Source organism: Zalophus californianus, chromosome 3, assembly GCF_009762305.2.
Source record: "Zalophus californianus isolate mZalCal1 chromosome 3, mZalCal1.pri.v2, whole genome shotgun sequence".
Lineage (NCBI taxonomy): Eukaryota > Metazoa > Chordata > Mammalia > Carnivora > Otariidae > Zalophus > Zalophus californianus.
Genome location: NC_045597.1, coordinates 36,842,533 through 36,858,428, shown reverse-complemented (window position 1 = coordinate 36,858,428; position 15,896 = coordinate 36,842,533). Strand labels below are relative to the sequence as shown.

The following is a 15,896-nucleotide window of genomic DNA, read 5'->3' as shown; positions in this document are numbered from 1 at the left end:
ATAATCTTCAGACAGGCAACAGTCAGGTTATCATGACACATTAGTGAGATGTGAAAGCAAAACAAGAGGAAAAAATCATGTCAGTAGAGATGAGAAAAAGATAAACAACTGTCAGAGGGTGATGTTGAAACAATTTTCTGCTATGGGTCTGAACATGAAAGGTCATTTTCTAGTAATTATGATTCTCTCTGAGTAAAACAGGAAAAGCAACTAGACATTAATAGATAGTCATCAAACCACAGAATTCTGAGGTCATTAAATCACACCCAGGAGGAAAAAAAAGATACCCAAAAGAGAGCTATACTATTTTGATTTTAAAGGAGAAAGATTATTTGAAACTTAAATCATTTAAAACATTTTCATAGAATAGGATTGAATTTGGAAAAAAATGTACTCAATTAAAATGTGACAGTTTCAAGAATAAAAACTAAGATTAAATGCTATCACACTCTGATATTTGTTAGGAAGAATGGTATTAGAGTATTAGAGTAAAACAGGATTTCTTAAGATATTACATAACCTAGCTGACCAAAAAATACAAGGACAAGAAAAACAATCCAAATGATGAATCCCATGGATAGCCAATTTAAAAGCCAACTTAAAAGGGGCATTAGAAGAAATTGGAAAGATAATTTAGTTATAACAACATGTGAAAATGTGCTGTAAAACTGTCCATTAAATATTTTATTTGTTAGATTTTTATCCCACCTTCTTCTGACTGAGTTTGGGGAAGATCTGTAACAAAACAGACACATATTAAGATATTTTAAAGTAAAGCATAGGGAAAGTTCACAAAGCTATAGTGTAAAAATCTAGAATAAGGGACGCCTGGATGGCTCAGTTGGTGGAGCGTCTGCGTTGGCTCAGGTCATGATCCTGGGGTCCTGGAATCCAGTCCCATATCAGGCTCCTTGCTCAGCGGGTTGCCTGCTTCTTCCTCTACCCCTCCCCCTGCTCCTGTTCTCCCTCTCTCTCTCACTCTCTCTCTCAAATAAATAAATAAAATCTTTAAGAAATCATTTATTAAAAAAATCTAGAATAAGAGAAGTAATGCATTAAAACTTTAATAGAGAGAGGTGCGTGTGTGTTACAGAATACATAACAGAATAATGCAACAATTGAATAAGATAATGAAAGGGTAAAGATATTTGTCATCCCTGTTGAACAAATTTGCTCTATCAATGAGATATACATTTTCTAAAGAATGCAAGGTATGAATCCATTAGCATCAAATATAAGTGGTAAGGAAAAGTCAGTAATAAACAAATGGACTGTTACTTATAAATAAACATCAGGAAAAGCAAAAAGGCAAAAAGACCTATGCTTTCTTGTACAGGAATTATGAACATTAACATCCAAGATAAATATTCCTTTTATTATGGTGTTTTACTATTTGTGAATAGATATGCCAGCAAAAAATATACTTAATGTTGAATAATGTGAAATTTTGCTATTAATTTCCAAATTAAGTGCTTTTTAAGTAAAAATATCATAATGCTTTGGGATGCCTGGGTGGCTCAGTTGGTTAAGCGACTGCCCTCGGCTCAGGTCATGATCCTGGAGTCCCGAGATTGTGTCCCACATCAGGCTCCCTGCTCAGCAGGGAGTCTGCTTCTCCATCTGATCCTTCCCCCCTCTCATGCTCTCTCTCTTTCATTCTCTCTCTCAACTAAATACATAAAATCTTTAAAAATATATATATATCATAATGCTTAAAGAAAAATAGTCCTTTTAAAAGAGAAGATAAATATAGGTAGAAAATGATATTAGTAATACATATTCTCTATTGAGTAAAATGACAATATTAACACAAATGAAAAAATATTTGCTATGACTGTTATTAAAAAGTGTAACAGAATTTTTATTTATTTATTTATTTATTTGGTAACAGAATTTTAAAAAATCTATTGAGAGGAGTGGGGAATGGGATGTATCTAATTCACATAGAAATAATTCTAAGAAATTTCCTTTAGACAATTTTCAAATGAGATGAGATGGAAGGTTGGTGATAAGCTTCAACTTCCTCTTCTGACAAATCTCCATATAACTAGGAAGCTATTGGAGGAACACCTGTAACCACTTTTTACATAGCATTCTATCACTATTGGGATTGAAGGGATGTATATAATTTTAACTCCTTTCACTCTCCTACACAATGGTTTTCCAAAGCATCAATGATAGGACTCTAGATTTTTCTTAACTGTACCCAAAAAGAATCCAGCAGGAATGTCAATAGATATTATTTGATATTGAAGACAGTACTAGTAGAAAGTTAGAAAGTTTGATACACAGAACTATGCTACAGAAATGTAGCCTCCAAAAACATAAACAAAAGAAACCCTAAATTGACAGGTAGCTATTTGCTTTGGCTTTCCATGATTCTGTTCCACATTTCCTTTCTCATCTAATAGATTTTTGAAACATCAGTGGATATGGACATTAATTAAACTTCAAACAAAATATTTGAGAGTAAGATTTTGAGAAAAATTAAATGTACTGACCATGAGAGGAATTAAGAGACTTAATGATCTGTGACAGGACAAATCACAAGGAGCACATAGAAAACCAAACGAAGCACCACAGAGCACAGGTGAGAAGAGCCTTTTCAGAACATAAGAACATCTTACTATTTAAGCAAATGATACTTTTTTAAAAAATGTATACTTTACAACTCATGATTTCTAGGAAAAATAAGTAAATTGTGTTCCAAAAACAATTTAAGAAAATATACACTTGGTGATACAAGAGTTTTTTAAGATGAGATGGTAAAATATCCCACTCGACTGAAGTGAGTTGGATACAAAGTAGATAGATAGGAGAGAAAGGTACCAGAGAAGGATAGCGGGTAAGGAAAATTAAAATGCAAAAAATCTAAGTCTGCATTGGAAATAGTAAAAATCCATAAACAAAATGGCAATGATTGAATCTGTGACATAGAAAAAAAAAAAAAAGTCCCAGGTTACGTGGAAAAGAAATAAAATTACTGGGGAGAAAAGGAATTTATGGCTATGGAACACACATAGAATCACAAACATGAATACATACCAAAATATATATCCCAAAACTAAAGGACTAGAATAATGGAAAAAGGAACAATTTTTTTTTTAATTCTCAATAGATAAAAACTTTCCTAAGTAAAAGAAATACCTAGTTGAGATTGTTAAAATGAATCTCCAAGTATTGAGTTAAAAGAAGGAAAAATAGCAATCAGATTGTATCCTGGTAAGCATTTTATTGAATTTCTTTGTTTTTTTTTTAAAGCATACATTTTAAAAAGCGTATTTTGAATGTTTTTAAAGATTTTATTTATTTATCAGAGAGAGAACATGAGCAGTTGGGTGGAGCAGAGGCAGAGGGAGAAACAGGTGCCCCACGGAGCAGGGAGCCCAGAAGTGGGGCTCGGTCCCAGGACCCTGGGATCATGACCTGAGCCAAAGGCAGACGCTTAACAATTGAGCCACCCAGGCGCCCAACATTTTGAATTTCAAGATGAATGTTCCAGTTATTAAGCTGTCCTCACATTCTCTCACATTCTCTCTTCTATACTGTACTCTTTGATGTCGGGTGGGCCAGCAATTCTGCAAACCACTTTTCTGATTTGCCACTTGGTTCCATTTTTGGCATTAATGGTTACAAGAGAGAAACTGAAAGACTAAGGGCTAGGCCTCCCCTAGGAGGAGGGTCTTGCTCCTTGTTTGTTTCATGTTCCTATGAGTATCACCCGATCCTTTCTTTTTGTATCCAGTTGGCAGCTTTTAACACTTACAAAAATCAGCCTTATTGAGACACCTCAGTTGGCACTGAGACCATCCATTTGGCAGGTTTTCTTTGTCCGAGATGCTGTTCCTACCAATCCTACATCATAAATGTATCAAATAAAGGAAACGACTCCCACCCCTAGTGCTGAGGAACAAAAAGAAGAAATTATAATAATTAAGATTTTGAAGTTTGGTGGAGGAACTTATGGAGTTGAAGCCCAGACATGTGTCACTGGGCCACTGTTTAGCTAGAGCTGGTGTCTGTGACATGAAAGAGGGGCCCTTTGACTGGGACCCTGAGGCCTTGGGAGAAGGTGCCAGTCTGCTGGTGCTGACGGTTCTGAGGGGTCTCAATAAGGCTGATTTTTATAACTGTTAAAAACTGCCAAATGGAAGATCTCAATGCCAACTGCAAATTCAAAGGGACCGAGGGGCTAGACCTTGCCATATTTGAGGCTGAAGCAAAGAGGAAAGAAAAAAGTAGAGTAGGCAGGGGCAAGATCCAGTGGGTCCCTTTAGGTGAAGATAGGCCCTGTATCCTATTTGCAAAGAGAAGGCCTTGAAGAGGAATAACGTTTGATTTGTATTTGTAAAAGGATTGTTCTGGTTGCTTTGACAAATGGACTGTAGGAAAAAGAGAAGTAGGAAAACCAGACTGGAAACATTTGCAGTTTTACAGTACCAATGTGTTATTAACTTTGTTTAAGGCAGGAGATTCTCATGGAAGTAAGAAGGAGCGTATTTTGTCATCCCCATAGGAAATGAGGCAAAGTCTGGAGACTTTCTGGTTGTCACACTGGGATAGAGGTAGAGCTGGGTCTAGTGCATAGAAACCCAGAATTCCGCTGAACATCCTGCTGTGCACAGGACAGAGCCTCACCTCCAATAAAAGATTATCTGGCCCAAAATTTCAACATTATGGAGATGAGGAATTCCTGATTTAGGGTGATAGGAATGGAAATGGTGGAAAGTGGACACACTAGTATAATGATGCAAAAAATATATACTAGGCACCAAATTTTAGTAGCATTTTGAAAGCTCCTCAGATGACTTTACCAGAAAGTATGTAAATATGCAGATCTCTAGTGGAAATAATTCTCATGAAATATATTCGATGCTTCCTTAACTGGCAATTAATATGAAGTTTTAGTTTCTGTTTTATATGGTGAGGCAACCAGAAAAATATGCACTCTTGATTTGTCAATTATCCATGAAGACTGAATTAAAGAAAAAAAAATAGCAACCTTAAAATATTTAAAGAGGTTTTTATTGAGTCGGCATACTAAAAGTTATTTTAAAAAGAATACCCAAGAAAATGTGTTTTCAGCTAAAAGAAGAAAAATCTACTCACTTGCCATTCAGTGCTGCTACACCAACTGTGCTTCGGGCAATGGACATACTGGCTACAAATGTCCACTGCTGACTCTGGGGATCCCACCTCTCCACTGTATTCAGATAGCTCCAGCCATCATGGCCTCCCACAGCATAAATAGGACCTTCAAGGACTGTTACACCTAAAACAGGGGAGAAATGAAACTGAATGGATTGATTTCACAGTGAGATTTAAAAAGTCAGATTAATAGTAAAAACTGTGATGCAGTTCAGGGTAGGCTCTAGCTATCACCCAATAGCAGTAGGGTAGAATCTATGTACTATTAACTATTAACCGTATCATTTTATTAATGTGCAAAAAATTTAGAACCAAAAATATGATCTAGATGCTTTATAAAAGAAAATGAATTTCCTTATTTATGTCTCTATGAAGAAGCAAATTCTAAAAATCAGAGATGATACATATTGTGCCTCTACTTTTGAAGAACATTTCCACTCTGCAGTTTAAAGTAGTTTATTACTTTAAGCAATGTTACATTAAAGCAATGCGATACTATCAATTTGAAATTCAGGGTAGGATTTTCTGTGTTTTGGCTTCTCAGTAACTTCATGATGAAGTTATCTAAAGGTTATGGTACATTTCATATTATAAGCTGAAATCACTAAATATAAGCAATTAAAACAAATTAATAGTGAGTCATCAATAAAATCAAAGGAGATTTTATATATGTGTGTGTGTATATAAATATCTATGTACATATATATATATATACACACACACTCCTATATATTGCTTTTCCAGTATATTCACTTCTTTATAGATGAATTTTCTTAAATGCTAACAATTGCTACATATTTAAATATCATGTTATTATTGGCTGAAATGATTCCATTATATAGAGAGAAATTCTGACGAATTTTCCTCCCAAGATCAAAGTCTGCTTGTCAAGGGCTTTGAAGAGTCTGCGATTTTACCCTACTGGCTAGCTGATGAGTTAGACTGTCATAAATTTATGTATATTGGTAGAAGACATGAGACTCCTGGGTCAGAGGAGAAAGGTAATTCATTACTTATACCAACAGCAAGAGGCAGAGTATCACTTTTTTTTTTTTTTTTTTTTTTTGGCTTGTTCTTCAAGCCCCGGTTCCAACAGGGTGACCCAAAGAGGATGACCAAGCTTTTAACATTAACATTTCCCTCAGCTTGACTAAAATTTAGACAGGATTCTTCTTGCTTCTAGGGTTCTGACCTCATTTTTCCTTAGAGCATTTATTTTAGAAAACATGTAATTGCACATTATTTCTCTGTCTTTTCTAGATGGAAATCTTTTTAAATGCCTCCTACTTGTGTTACAACCCAGGAATTTCTTCTCAAGGACCTGGAAACTATTTCTTTGAAATATAAGCATCAAGAAAGATATTGAGAGCCTAAGTTCAGTTGGCCCCTTGCTTCAAGTTGTAAAACTACCTCTTGTCATGAAATAGAAAAGGCACCTCACTTTTGGGTAAGGCCAATTAGCAAACACAGATTGCCTATGATCCCCTGCGCCTGCCAAAGCTCTTAAAAACCCTCCTGCCTTTGTTTTGAGTGAGGTTGAGTTCAGCCTCAATTCTGGCCTCTCTTCCCTGTTGCAATAGCCTTGAATAAAGTCTTCCTAGCTTTTAAATTTGTCTAATGCATTTTTTGCCTTGACAAGGGTCAGTTGGAACTTGAACATGCAGTGAATTGTATTACCAGAAAGGAAATAAATTTTCAACGAGCAATAAACCTACATGCCTGTTACTACAGAAGGAGACATCTTCATGCTTTTAAGCATGCCTGCCTTTCACTTTGGAAAGAGGAACTCTTTCTATCTTAGCCTTTCCGTTATAGTCACATCCTTTTGGGCAGTTGGTGCCTTGCCTGAAAGTTGTGCAAAAATGTGAGAGACCCATGGAGAATTGTCTTTCAACACGAACCCGAAAATAAATGACCCCTTGTTCATTCATTCATTCACTCATTCATCTGAATGTCTATTATGTGTCAGGAATTGTTCTTAGTACCACACAGTGCCAAGAACACAGAGGTAAACAAGGCAAACAAAGTCCCTGCCCTCGCTGAGTTCATATATATCAGTTAACAAGTATTTAACTAAGATAAGTACATTATTCACAGTAAGCAAGTCCTCCACACATATTATAGTATTATAATTTAATAAAGGATAAAGTAATTAGAATATCAAATTGCTCTCACACATATATTCGACGTAGGGATGCTATTTTACACACACTAGTAAATAGATATCCATATAGAGGACGAGGTTCTGACTCAGGGATTGCCAAAATCAAAGGGCATAAATTTCGGATGTTGATCTTTCTTTAGGCAGCTCAAAGTAAGAGATAGGAATCAGAAAGGATGAATAAGTCTTAAATATTTTGGGGACAATTCTCAAAGGATATGGATATATCTTATGGGCTTTTTATAGAAATACATACAATCATTCACATCTCAATAATAATTACATCAAGATCAACTTTAAACATCAGTGAAGTTTTTAAAGATATATCCATCAGAAAGGGCCAGATCATGCATGAATCTAATGAATTTAGATTTTATTCTAAAAGCAAAGGGAAATCACTGAAGTGTTCATCAGTGAGGGATATGGTCACCATGATATTTATTTTGGTTGTGTTGTAGCAAATGGATTGGAGTCAGTTTAGGTGACAGTAGAGAGATGATTAGGAGGGAATTGCATTTATCTGAAAAGGAGAAGATGAGAGCTTGCACTAGTAGGTTAAAGAGTAAATACAGAAAAGTAGAAATATTTGAGATTTATTCTGACTCTGGAGGTTTGTTGTTAGAACATGCTAAAGGATTGGATTTTGGTATGTGAATAAAGAGGACAATTCATGGATAGATGAATTGATTGAAAACTTTGAGAACTATATTTTGAAGATATCATTTTTGAGGAGACTATCAGACATCTAAGTGGAGCATTTAAAAAGGCTGTTTAATATACACGTCAAAAGTTCAAGTCAGTTTTGGAGCTACACGTCTAAATTTTGGACATACCAACAATGACATGGCATTTAAAGGCATAGAATCAAATAAGGTCAATTAAGAAAATAGTATTAAGAGAGAAGGTAACAGAGACCAGAATCTAGCCCTGAGTGGCTTCAGTTTCAATTACAAGAAAAGAGAACAAAAGAGACAGAGAAAAAAATGGCCAGATAGGTGGAAGGAAAACCAGAAATTTTAGTATCTGAAAACTCAGAGTGGAGAGTGTTTCTAAGGGGATGGGGTAAAGCTTGCATATTTCTGACCAAGTACAAACTTCTGTTGGATTTGGAAAGAGGGAGGTTTTTGTTCACTTTCAAAATAGGTTCCGGAGTATTACATTACAAGTTGTGATACAATCTGATAACTACTTAATCAAATATATATCCTAAAAAAATCAATGATCTGTGACTTGTTTTTTTAACTGTTTGAAATTATTTGACTTTATGAACATGTTTCAGTCCTAGAGTGTAACATATGTAAAATGCCACAGATTTATGAACCCTGGATGCCTTACAATGTGATTTGCATAGTTTTTGCAGCTGTGATGATAAGTGGACCAGAATAATTTCAAAATTAGAATGATACATTCAATTTCTTCCTTATGTTTACCAAAAATATCTTACAGATGCAGTAAAGCAAGATTAACAGTGTAAAAATATTTTTCTGTGCTTTGTTCAGTAACAATATTAAACCTGCACTAAAAAAATAATGATTTAATTGAAATATTTTTGTATGTCTCAAGGTTAGTAATTGCATGATTACTTCTGATAAGAAATTCAAAATGTCTTCTTGAGGCTTTATGTTACCAAATTGTACTTTCTCAAAATGCACAATTACTTACATATTTTAAACTATAGGTCTTGCACATATTATTCCCCTTAAGACTTTTGCTGTAAAATATTTATTATAATTTCTCCTTATAGAGGAGCCTGGGTGGCTCAGTCGGTTAAGCATCCAATTCTTTTTTTTTTTTAAGTTTTTTTATTTATTTGAGAGAGAGAGAATGAGAGAGAGAGAGCACGAGAGGGAAGAGGGTCAGAAGGAGAAGCAGACTCCCTGCTGAGCAGTGAGCCCGATGTGGGACTCGATCCCGGGACTCCAGGATCACGACCCGAGCCAAAGGCAGTCGCTTAACCAACTGAGCCACCCAGGCGTACCAGCTTCCAACTCTTGATTTCGTCTCAGGTCATGATCTCAGGGTCCGGGGATCCAGCCCGGCATCGGGCTCTGTGCTCAGGGCAGAGTCTCCTTGTCCTTCTCCCTCTGCCCCTCCCCCCATTCACACTCACTCACTCTCTAAAAATAAATAAATGAATATTTTAAAAAATAAAAGCAAAATTTAATTTTACTCACACACTTTACCTCAAAATATTTATTGTATTATTTCTATATCAATACAACCAGACACTTAATTTGTTCTCCTGAAAAAGAAATTATTACTCTTCTCTGCACTTGTTAATATCACCCAATTAAAATATTGCTAAATTTATTCTAAGCACTAAACTTTTCCAAATTAAGAACATCATATTTTAATTAAAAATTATGACAACATAAAAAATTATGACAACATAAAGCCAGTTCTTAATGTCGCTTTATTGTTTGCATTTTTGCCATTAATTACATAATTTGAAAAGCATTAGCTTGTAAAATATGAGGTTTCCTTTTGTCTATGTAAAGTATTTTTAAATGAATAATAATACATTTAAATTTCTTTTGACTTAATCATTATGTAAAATAAATTGTTATAATATTACTAATTATTATGGAAGTTTCAAAATATATTTAAATTACTAGTGGCTTCAATATGTATATTTTCTTCTAGACATGGATTTATTTTTAATCTTTTTTTCTAAACTGTTTTTAAAAATCACCACCAAGGATATAGTAGCACCTAACAAATACTTATAACTAATGATTGGGCTAATTTAATTCCAGTGTTGTCAAACAGTTTTACTTCAGAAGCCATGAAACCCTAAATAATAGTTCATTTAGGGATTTTTGTTCTGTGCAAAGACTTGAAAGAAAAATAACATACATAATTGGGAATGGAGAAATAGATAAGTAAAATTATATACATTTTATATACATTACACATTTTCCCCAATGATACTAAATATATATGCATGTACTATGTATGTATATGTGTGATATATGTATGTGTATAGATATATAGTCTTTGTGAGAATTTACCCAATATTATATATGCATATAATATAAAATATATACAAATGCTTTCTATTTAATTATGATACAAAATACTAATAGATTAATACATATATAATTTTTAAATGTTGATCATAGGCAGAACAAAATGGACTATGTTGCATAGGGTTATTTTTCATTCAATCTTATGAAATCATGTAGGCTTAAGATATATTTTTATTTTTGCTTGATCTGCAAAAGTACTGGCATATTGTATTCCATTCTTTCCTTAATGAGACTGTGATTGTCAGTCTTGGCTGCCCATTGAAATCACCTGGGAACCTTTGAAAAAATATTAATGTCTGAATTAGAGAGATTCTTGTCTGACTGGGCTGAGATGATGCCTAACCACAGAGACATTTCAAAGTTCTCTAGGGTGAGAACTTTTAACTGATTCCTTGACTGAATCCTCAGTCAAGACTGAGAATGACTGCCATAGTATAAAATGACATTAGTACTAGAACCATTAGGAAGAAGGTCTCCAACCAATAATCTGCCTACTTTACAAGTTGCTAACATCTTACATTCATGTTGTGTGGTGTGTAGGGGGTGCAGGTAATACAGAATCAAGGTTGTCATTGAAGTTTAGTAGTCAGCCAACATCCAATTTTACTACTATACAATTTTCATTTCTTGGATTCATTCATCATCCATCCATTTTTCCAATAATTATGGTGTAACTTCTACCAGTTCATTTCCTCACAGAGTGCACAGTGGGGTGGGGTGGGGAGAGGTGTAACTCAATGAAGTCTACAAATAGGTCCTACTTTAGTACCTGTCCATAGGATGAAAGGAATGCTTCTTCTCCAAAGTGAAAAAGCGATGACTGAGCTAAAGCCTGGGGAAATATTAGGATTTACTTTGGGGTTAAGGAATTCTAGGCAGAAGGAACATTGGTATGAAGGTGTTGGTGGTAGGAAGAAGCAGAGAACGTCTGAAGAGCTGCAAGAGGACCCGTGTAGCAAGAAAACTGGAGAGTTAAGAAACAGGCAGTGTGGTGTACAATAAGCCTGAGGAGTTAAAGTACCACACAGTGTTGGGCTTTATGTACCAACAAGAATTCTTTTTTTTTTTTTAATCCTAAGAGCAATGTGAAACTACTGAAATTTTTTAAGCAGAGACATGATGCAACTGCATTTATTTTTGAAAAAATTCTCTGTGAGATATGGTGTGGAGAAATGAGCATGGATGGGTCCATGCCAATAGTGTATGTGACAGATGATAGTGTCTTATACTGATGTGGTAACAGTTAATACAAGAAAAAGTGAAAGACTCAGGAAATATTTTTGAATGAAGATGTATTGATTGGATCCCTTTGCTAATATCCCTTCTTCCTCCATTCCATCAATGCGTTCTGTCTGTTCAAAAAAAAGCATCCTGGCTATGTGATTTGGAAATATGACTTAGCCTCTTGTGTCTCAGTTTCCTGATTTGTACAATGAATTTACTGATGGTACCCAGCCCACAGGGTTGCTTCAAGGACTGAATGGAATAATACATGCAAAGCACTTTAGAAAAGTATATGGCACATATTTAGCCTTATGTAAGTATTCAATATGATGAAAATTATGGTAGCTATGTATCAAGACCCTAAGTCTTCTCATCAAATTTCAGTCTTAATATCACAGTAGGGATATGGGAGAGACTTGTGAAGAAACCAGCTAAAGATTTAAATACACTCCACTATTCTACATTGTCTCTATTTCTGAGGGCTCTATTTATGTTTGCTTCCTTGTAGGCAGTTTAAAATACTGATTGAAAACCTTTCACAAAAAAATGCCCTCTCTAAATATTTTGCTAAATGAATATGTTTCCTCTTATTAAAATCATTGGGATGATTTCATGTAATACTTAGCCATTGTTTAAAGTAGGAATGTTGTATACATCCAAAGAAAAATAAGCAGTCACAATAGATTTTGAAGTGCTATTCTTCTAAATGCCAGTTTCCCTTGTAGAGATGCATTCTTGGCTTTTTAGGCAAAAATCACAATTGAGGTAATACAGAAAAGTGTTATAGAGGCTGTGGGTTGTAACTGGGTGATTAGAGAAGATATCACAGAAGATGGGGCAAGTGAACTGTGTTTTAAAGGTTGGCTATAATTTTCACAAACACAGATGCAAGACATTGTAAGAGGAGGGAATCACTTGGGTGTAACACAGAAGTAAAAAGCAGGCTCTGAATGACAACTTTAATCAGTTATTACGCCAACCATAAAAATGTGCCCACCTATAATTGACGATTTCCTGTCTGCATCCACCGAGGCCACACTTCTTATCAACCACTCTCAGTGATCGTGCATGGTGAAGGTGCTAACGCAGGCCCATTCCTGCAGCACACGGGGCTCTCTGTACTGAAGATTTGCCTTAGGATTCCCTCTGGGGCTGGCCAAACTGTTTTTGGAACTGGGTTACAGTCTGAGGCTCTTTCTACCTAATCCCAATACTCCTTCCTCCCCTTTTGCCTTCACATAAGTGAGGTCAAGCATGATGGTCTGAAATCTGTTTCACCCTCTGGATCTTTCAAGGCTGTTTTCTCCAATAAACCTCTTGAACAGCTAATCCCATGCATCATTGACATCTGCTGCTTAGTGAACCCAAACTAATACTGTTGTTAAAAGAAAAAGGTTGTAGATAAAGTTGGAAAAAAAAAAAATGTGGGGCGGGGGGCAAGCAGGATATAGAAGGCAGTTTAAAAAGTATTGATTTTATGTGAGACTCTGAGAAAAGTTTTTATGCAAGAGAGTGGCATTATTAGAATTGTATTCTAATTAGATTAATCTAACCCCAGTCTTCAGATCACTGTAGGGACTATGCACAAAAACAAATGATAATGGCATTAAAAACCCTTTTCCACTGTCTAGATCAATGTAAGGAAGATGTCAATGTGTAAATATGGCCATTGGTATAACCAGAGAGATTGACGTACATCATGGAGGAAGTACTGAAAGAACCAGATCTAGATTTTATTATTCAATATGGCAGACAAATCAAGATCCATCAATTCAGCAAATCAGAATATTTGTTGAAATTTTTCACAACAGAAATTGAGAATTTAAAATATCCTACCAGACTACTGGCAAAGATATCATAAATTCAGTTGGTGTGATGTTAATATCTGAGCAATTGTCCTACTCAGAGATTGCTCTCTACTGCATTACAGCTAGGGTCTACTGAAACACACACAATAAATACACTTTATTGTGTATGACAATACCAGCATCTTGAGATTTCAAGCTCAGTTTCCTTAATGACATAGAAATACTTGAAAATAAATGTTCCTGGATGACACCCTTTAGCTGCTCTCCTTTAATGAACAATAAGATGATTAAAAAATAAATGAGACTCAGTGTAATTTTCAGGACAACCAGTTTCTCTCAGGGTTGTAGTAACTGTTCTCAAAGATACAGAATTACACACAGGATGTTAGTAATGGACATAAAAAACAAATTACATAAAATGCCAATACAATTTTTTCCCTCATTTCTTTATAACTTGACAAGGGACAGGGACATATCCAGGTTTAATATACAGGCTTAACCTAACACATAACCTGCCTGGTTGTGCGTTAACAGCTACCACATATTTAAAATTCAAAAAATTTTGGCAAATGAATGAACACACAAATTTGGTGTCCTATGAAAATTTCTACTGTTGTCTATTTTCTGAATGTTAATATCTTGCCTTCCCAAATGGATTGTAAACTCTGTAATAACAAGGTCTGTTTTATACATGTACTCCCCAGAGCACCTAATAAGACACTGCCAGTGTGTACCAACAGCCTCTCATACTTGCAGTCTTGTATTCTTCACAGTGCCCCCTGAAAAATCATGCTAACACAAAGACGGTCAGGCACTTTCTTGCTAATACACTTGTTTTATAGACTCTGTTGTTGCATAGTGAGTCTCTATAACCTGGCCTCATTCCACCTGTCCAGGCTTAATTTCATTGTACTTCCAAATCCCTTATCATTTGATGTATTATCATTACCCATATGTTCCCTGAACTTTAACATTCTGTACCTCAGCTCGTCTGATGAAATTCTGTTCCATTCAGATCTAATGCAAATAGGAAGCTTTCTGTAAGATTTCCCATGCTTTTAGTAAGATTCTGTCCCTCCTTTACCCATGACTCTGCTAAACTTTATTTATTTGAATCCTCATTCTGGGATACAATATGTATACTAAATATTTTATAAGTATATAATATCCAGATTACTTATGAAGTACCATTATATGCATTTCCTATTTTGATTATATTCTACTATCATATATTTAAAATACGATGGATACCAATTAATAAAGATATTGCTTTAACATAAATATAATACTTTTCTGTATTTGTATTGATTTGAAAAGTGGTTTAAAAGAACAGCACTGTGGAAGTAGTTAATTTCCTGAATCATTTCATACAATTCTTTCACTGAGATTATCTTGTCTCACTTTTGTGTACAGCTTATTGATTATACCTTATTGATTATATTTCAATAACTGCTAAATTAAATAAAGTTGGGGAAATGACTCTGCTTTCATGCTAAATGAAAATGAAGAAGGTAGGTAGGGGAAAGATCATACATTTTGAAGATTTTTAGTGATTCTCACTTTGTTAATCTTTAAATGAGGGATATGAGCTCTTCTCTTTGGATTGTTCTAAGCAATAATTTACATTATGTTTTAAATCTCATAATATAAATGGCAAGCATTTCAGAGCTGAGTTATTATTTTTGTATTTTGTACCTATGCTTTAAATGTTGAGGTCTACTGTCAAAGTGATATTCCTGGTAGAGAATATCAATTTTCAGGGGATTCTAGGTATAATATGAAACTATAAAAAAAAAAAAGGAAAAAACAAGGTGAAGTATTTCACCAGTGCTAGTCTAGATATATTTGTATCTAAGTCAAGCCTCATTTGGAAGTTAATTTCATAGTATACAATGAAATTAAAGGGAAGCGTTTTGGGACCATGGCTACTTGAACAAAATTCTCTTCTCTTTACTTCCAACTCCAAAGTTTTGCTTCTGGGAGGTAAATAGGTGATGAGATGTTCAGGCTACTGGGTAGAAGTAAGGCTATAAGATTGTTGGGCTTCCACGATGTGAGCTGGGTAAGTTTTTGGGAGACACACTAGAGTCCACTGGTAAGAATCACCAAAAAGCAAATCCAGCAAAAAGTTGGCATCATAGAAATTGATCCCTAAAGGGAAGGCTGACATTCATTTCAAAAGACATTTTGGATTTCCTTTCCTTTGGCTTCCCAAGAAGCCAAAAATGTGTAGAACAGATGGCTTCAATCTTCTGAGGTTGGGACAGTACAGAGAATCTGCAGAATAGGGACCTCTGCCTGTCCAGAAACCATAACAGAGAACTGATGGTTTCAGGGCTTCTTCACCACAGACCCCATGAGGTCTGAGTCCATGAAGCTTTTCTCACCATCTGTGAGAATTCCATCAATTAGGGCACTCCAGTCACCCAAACCGGAGACACAAGGAGCTTATCAAAAGTGGTTCTTAGATTAATCAAGGAAAATTTAAATACACACACACACACACATATATAAATATATTTAGAA

General features: G+C 35.0%; 1 protein-coding gene across 2 annotated transcripts in view; it reads right to left on the bottom strand.

The window, feature by feature from the left end:
* Positions 1 to 15,896, bottom strand: part of KLHL1 (kelch like family member 1) — a 382,161-nt gene that overhangs the window by 44,691 nt on the left and 321,574 nt on the right. For both annotated transcript variants that reach the window (XM_027590019.2, XM_027590020.2), the window contains exon 8: positions 5,110 to 5,272. In XM_027590019.2, coding sequence (XP_027445820.1) covers positions 5,110 to 5,272 — 163 coding nt within the window. The remainder of the gene's footprint in view (positions 1 to 5,109; positions 5,273 to 15,896) is intronic.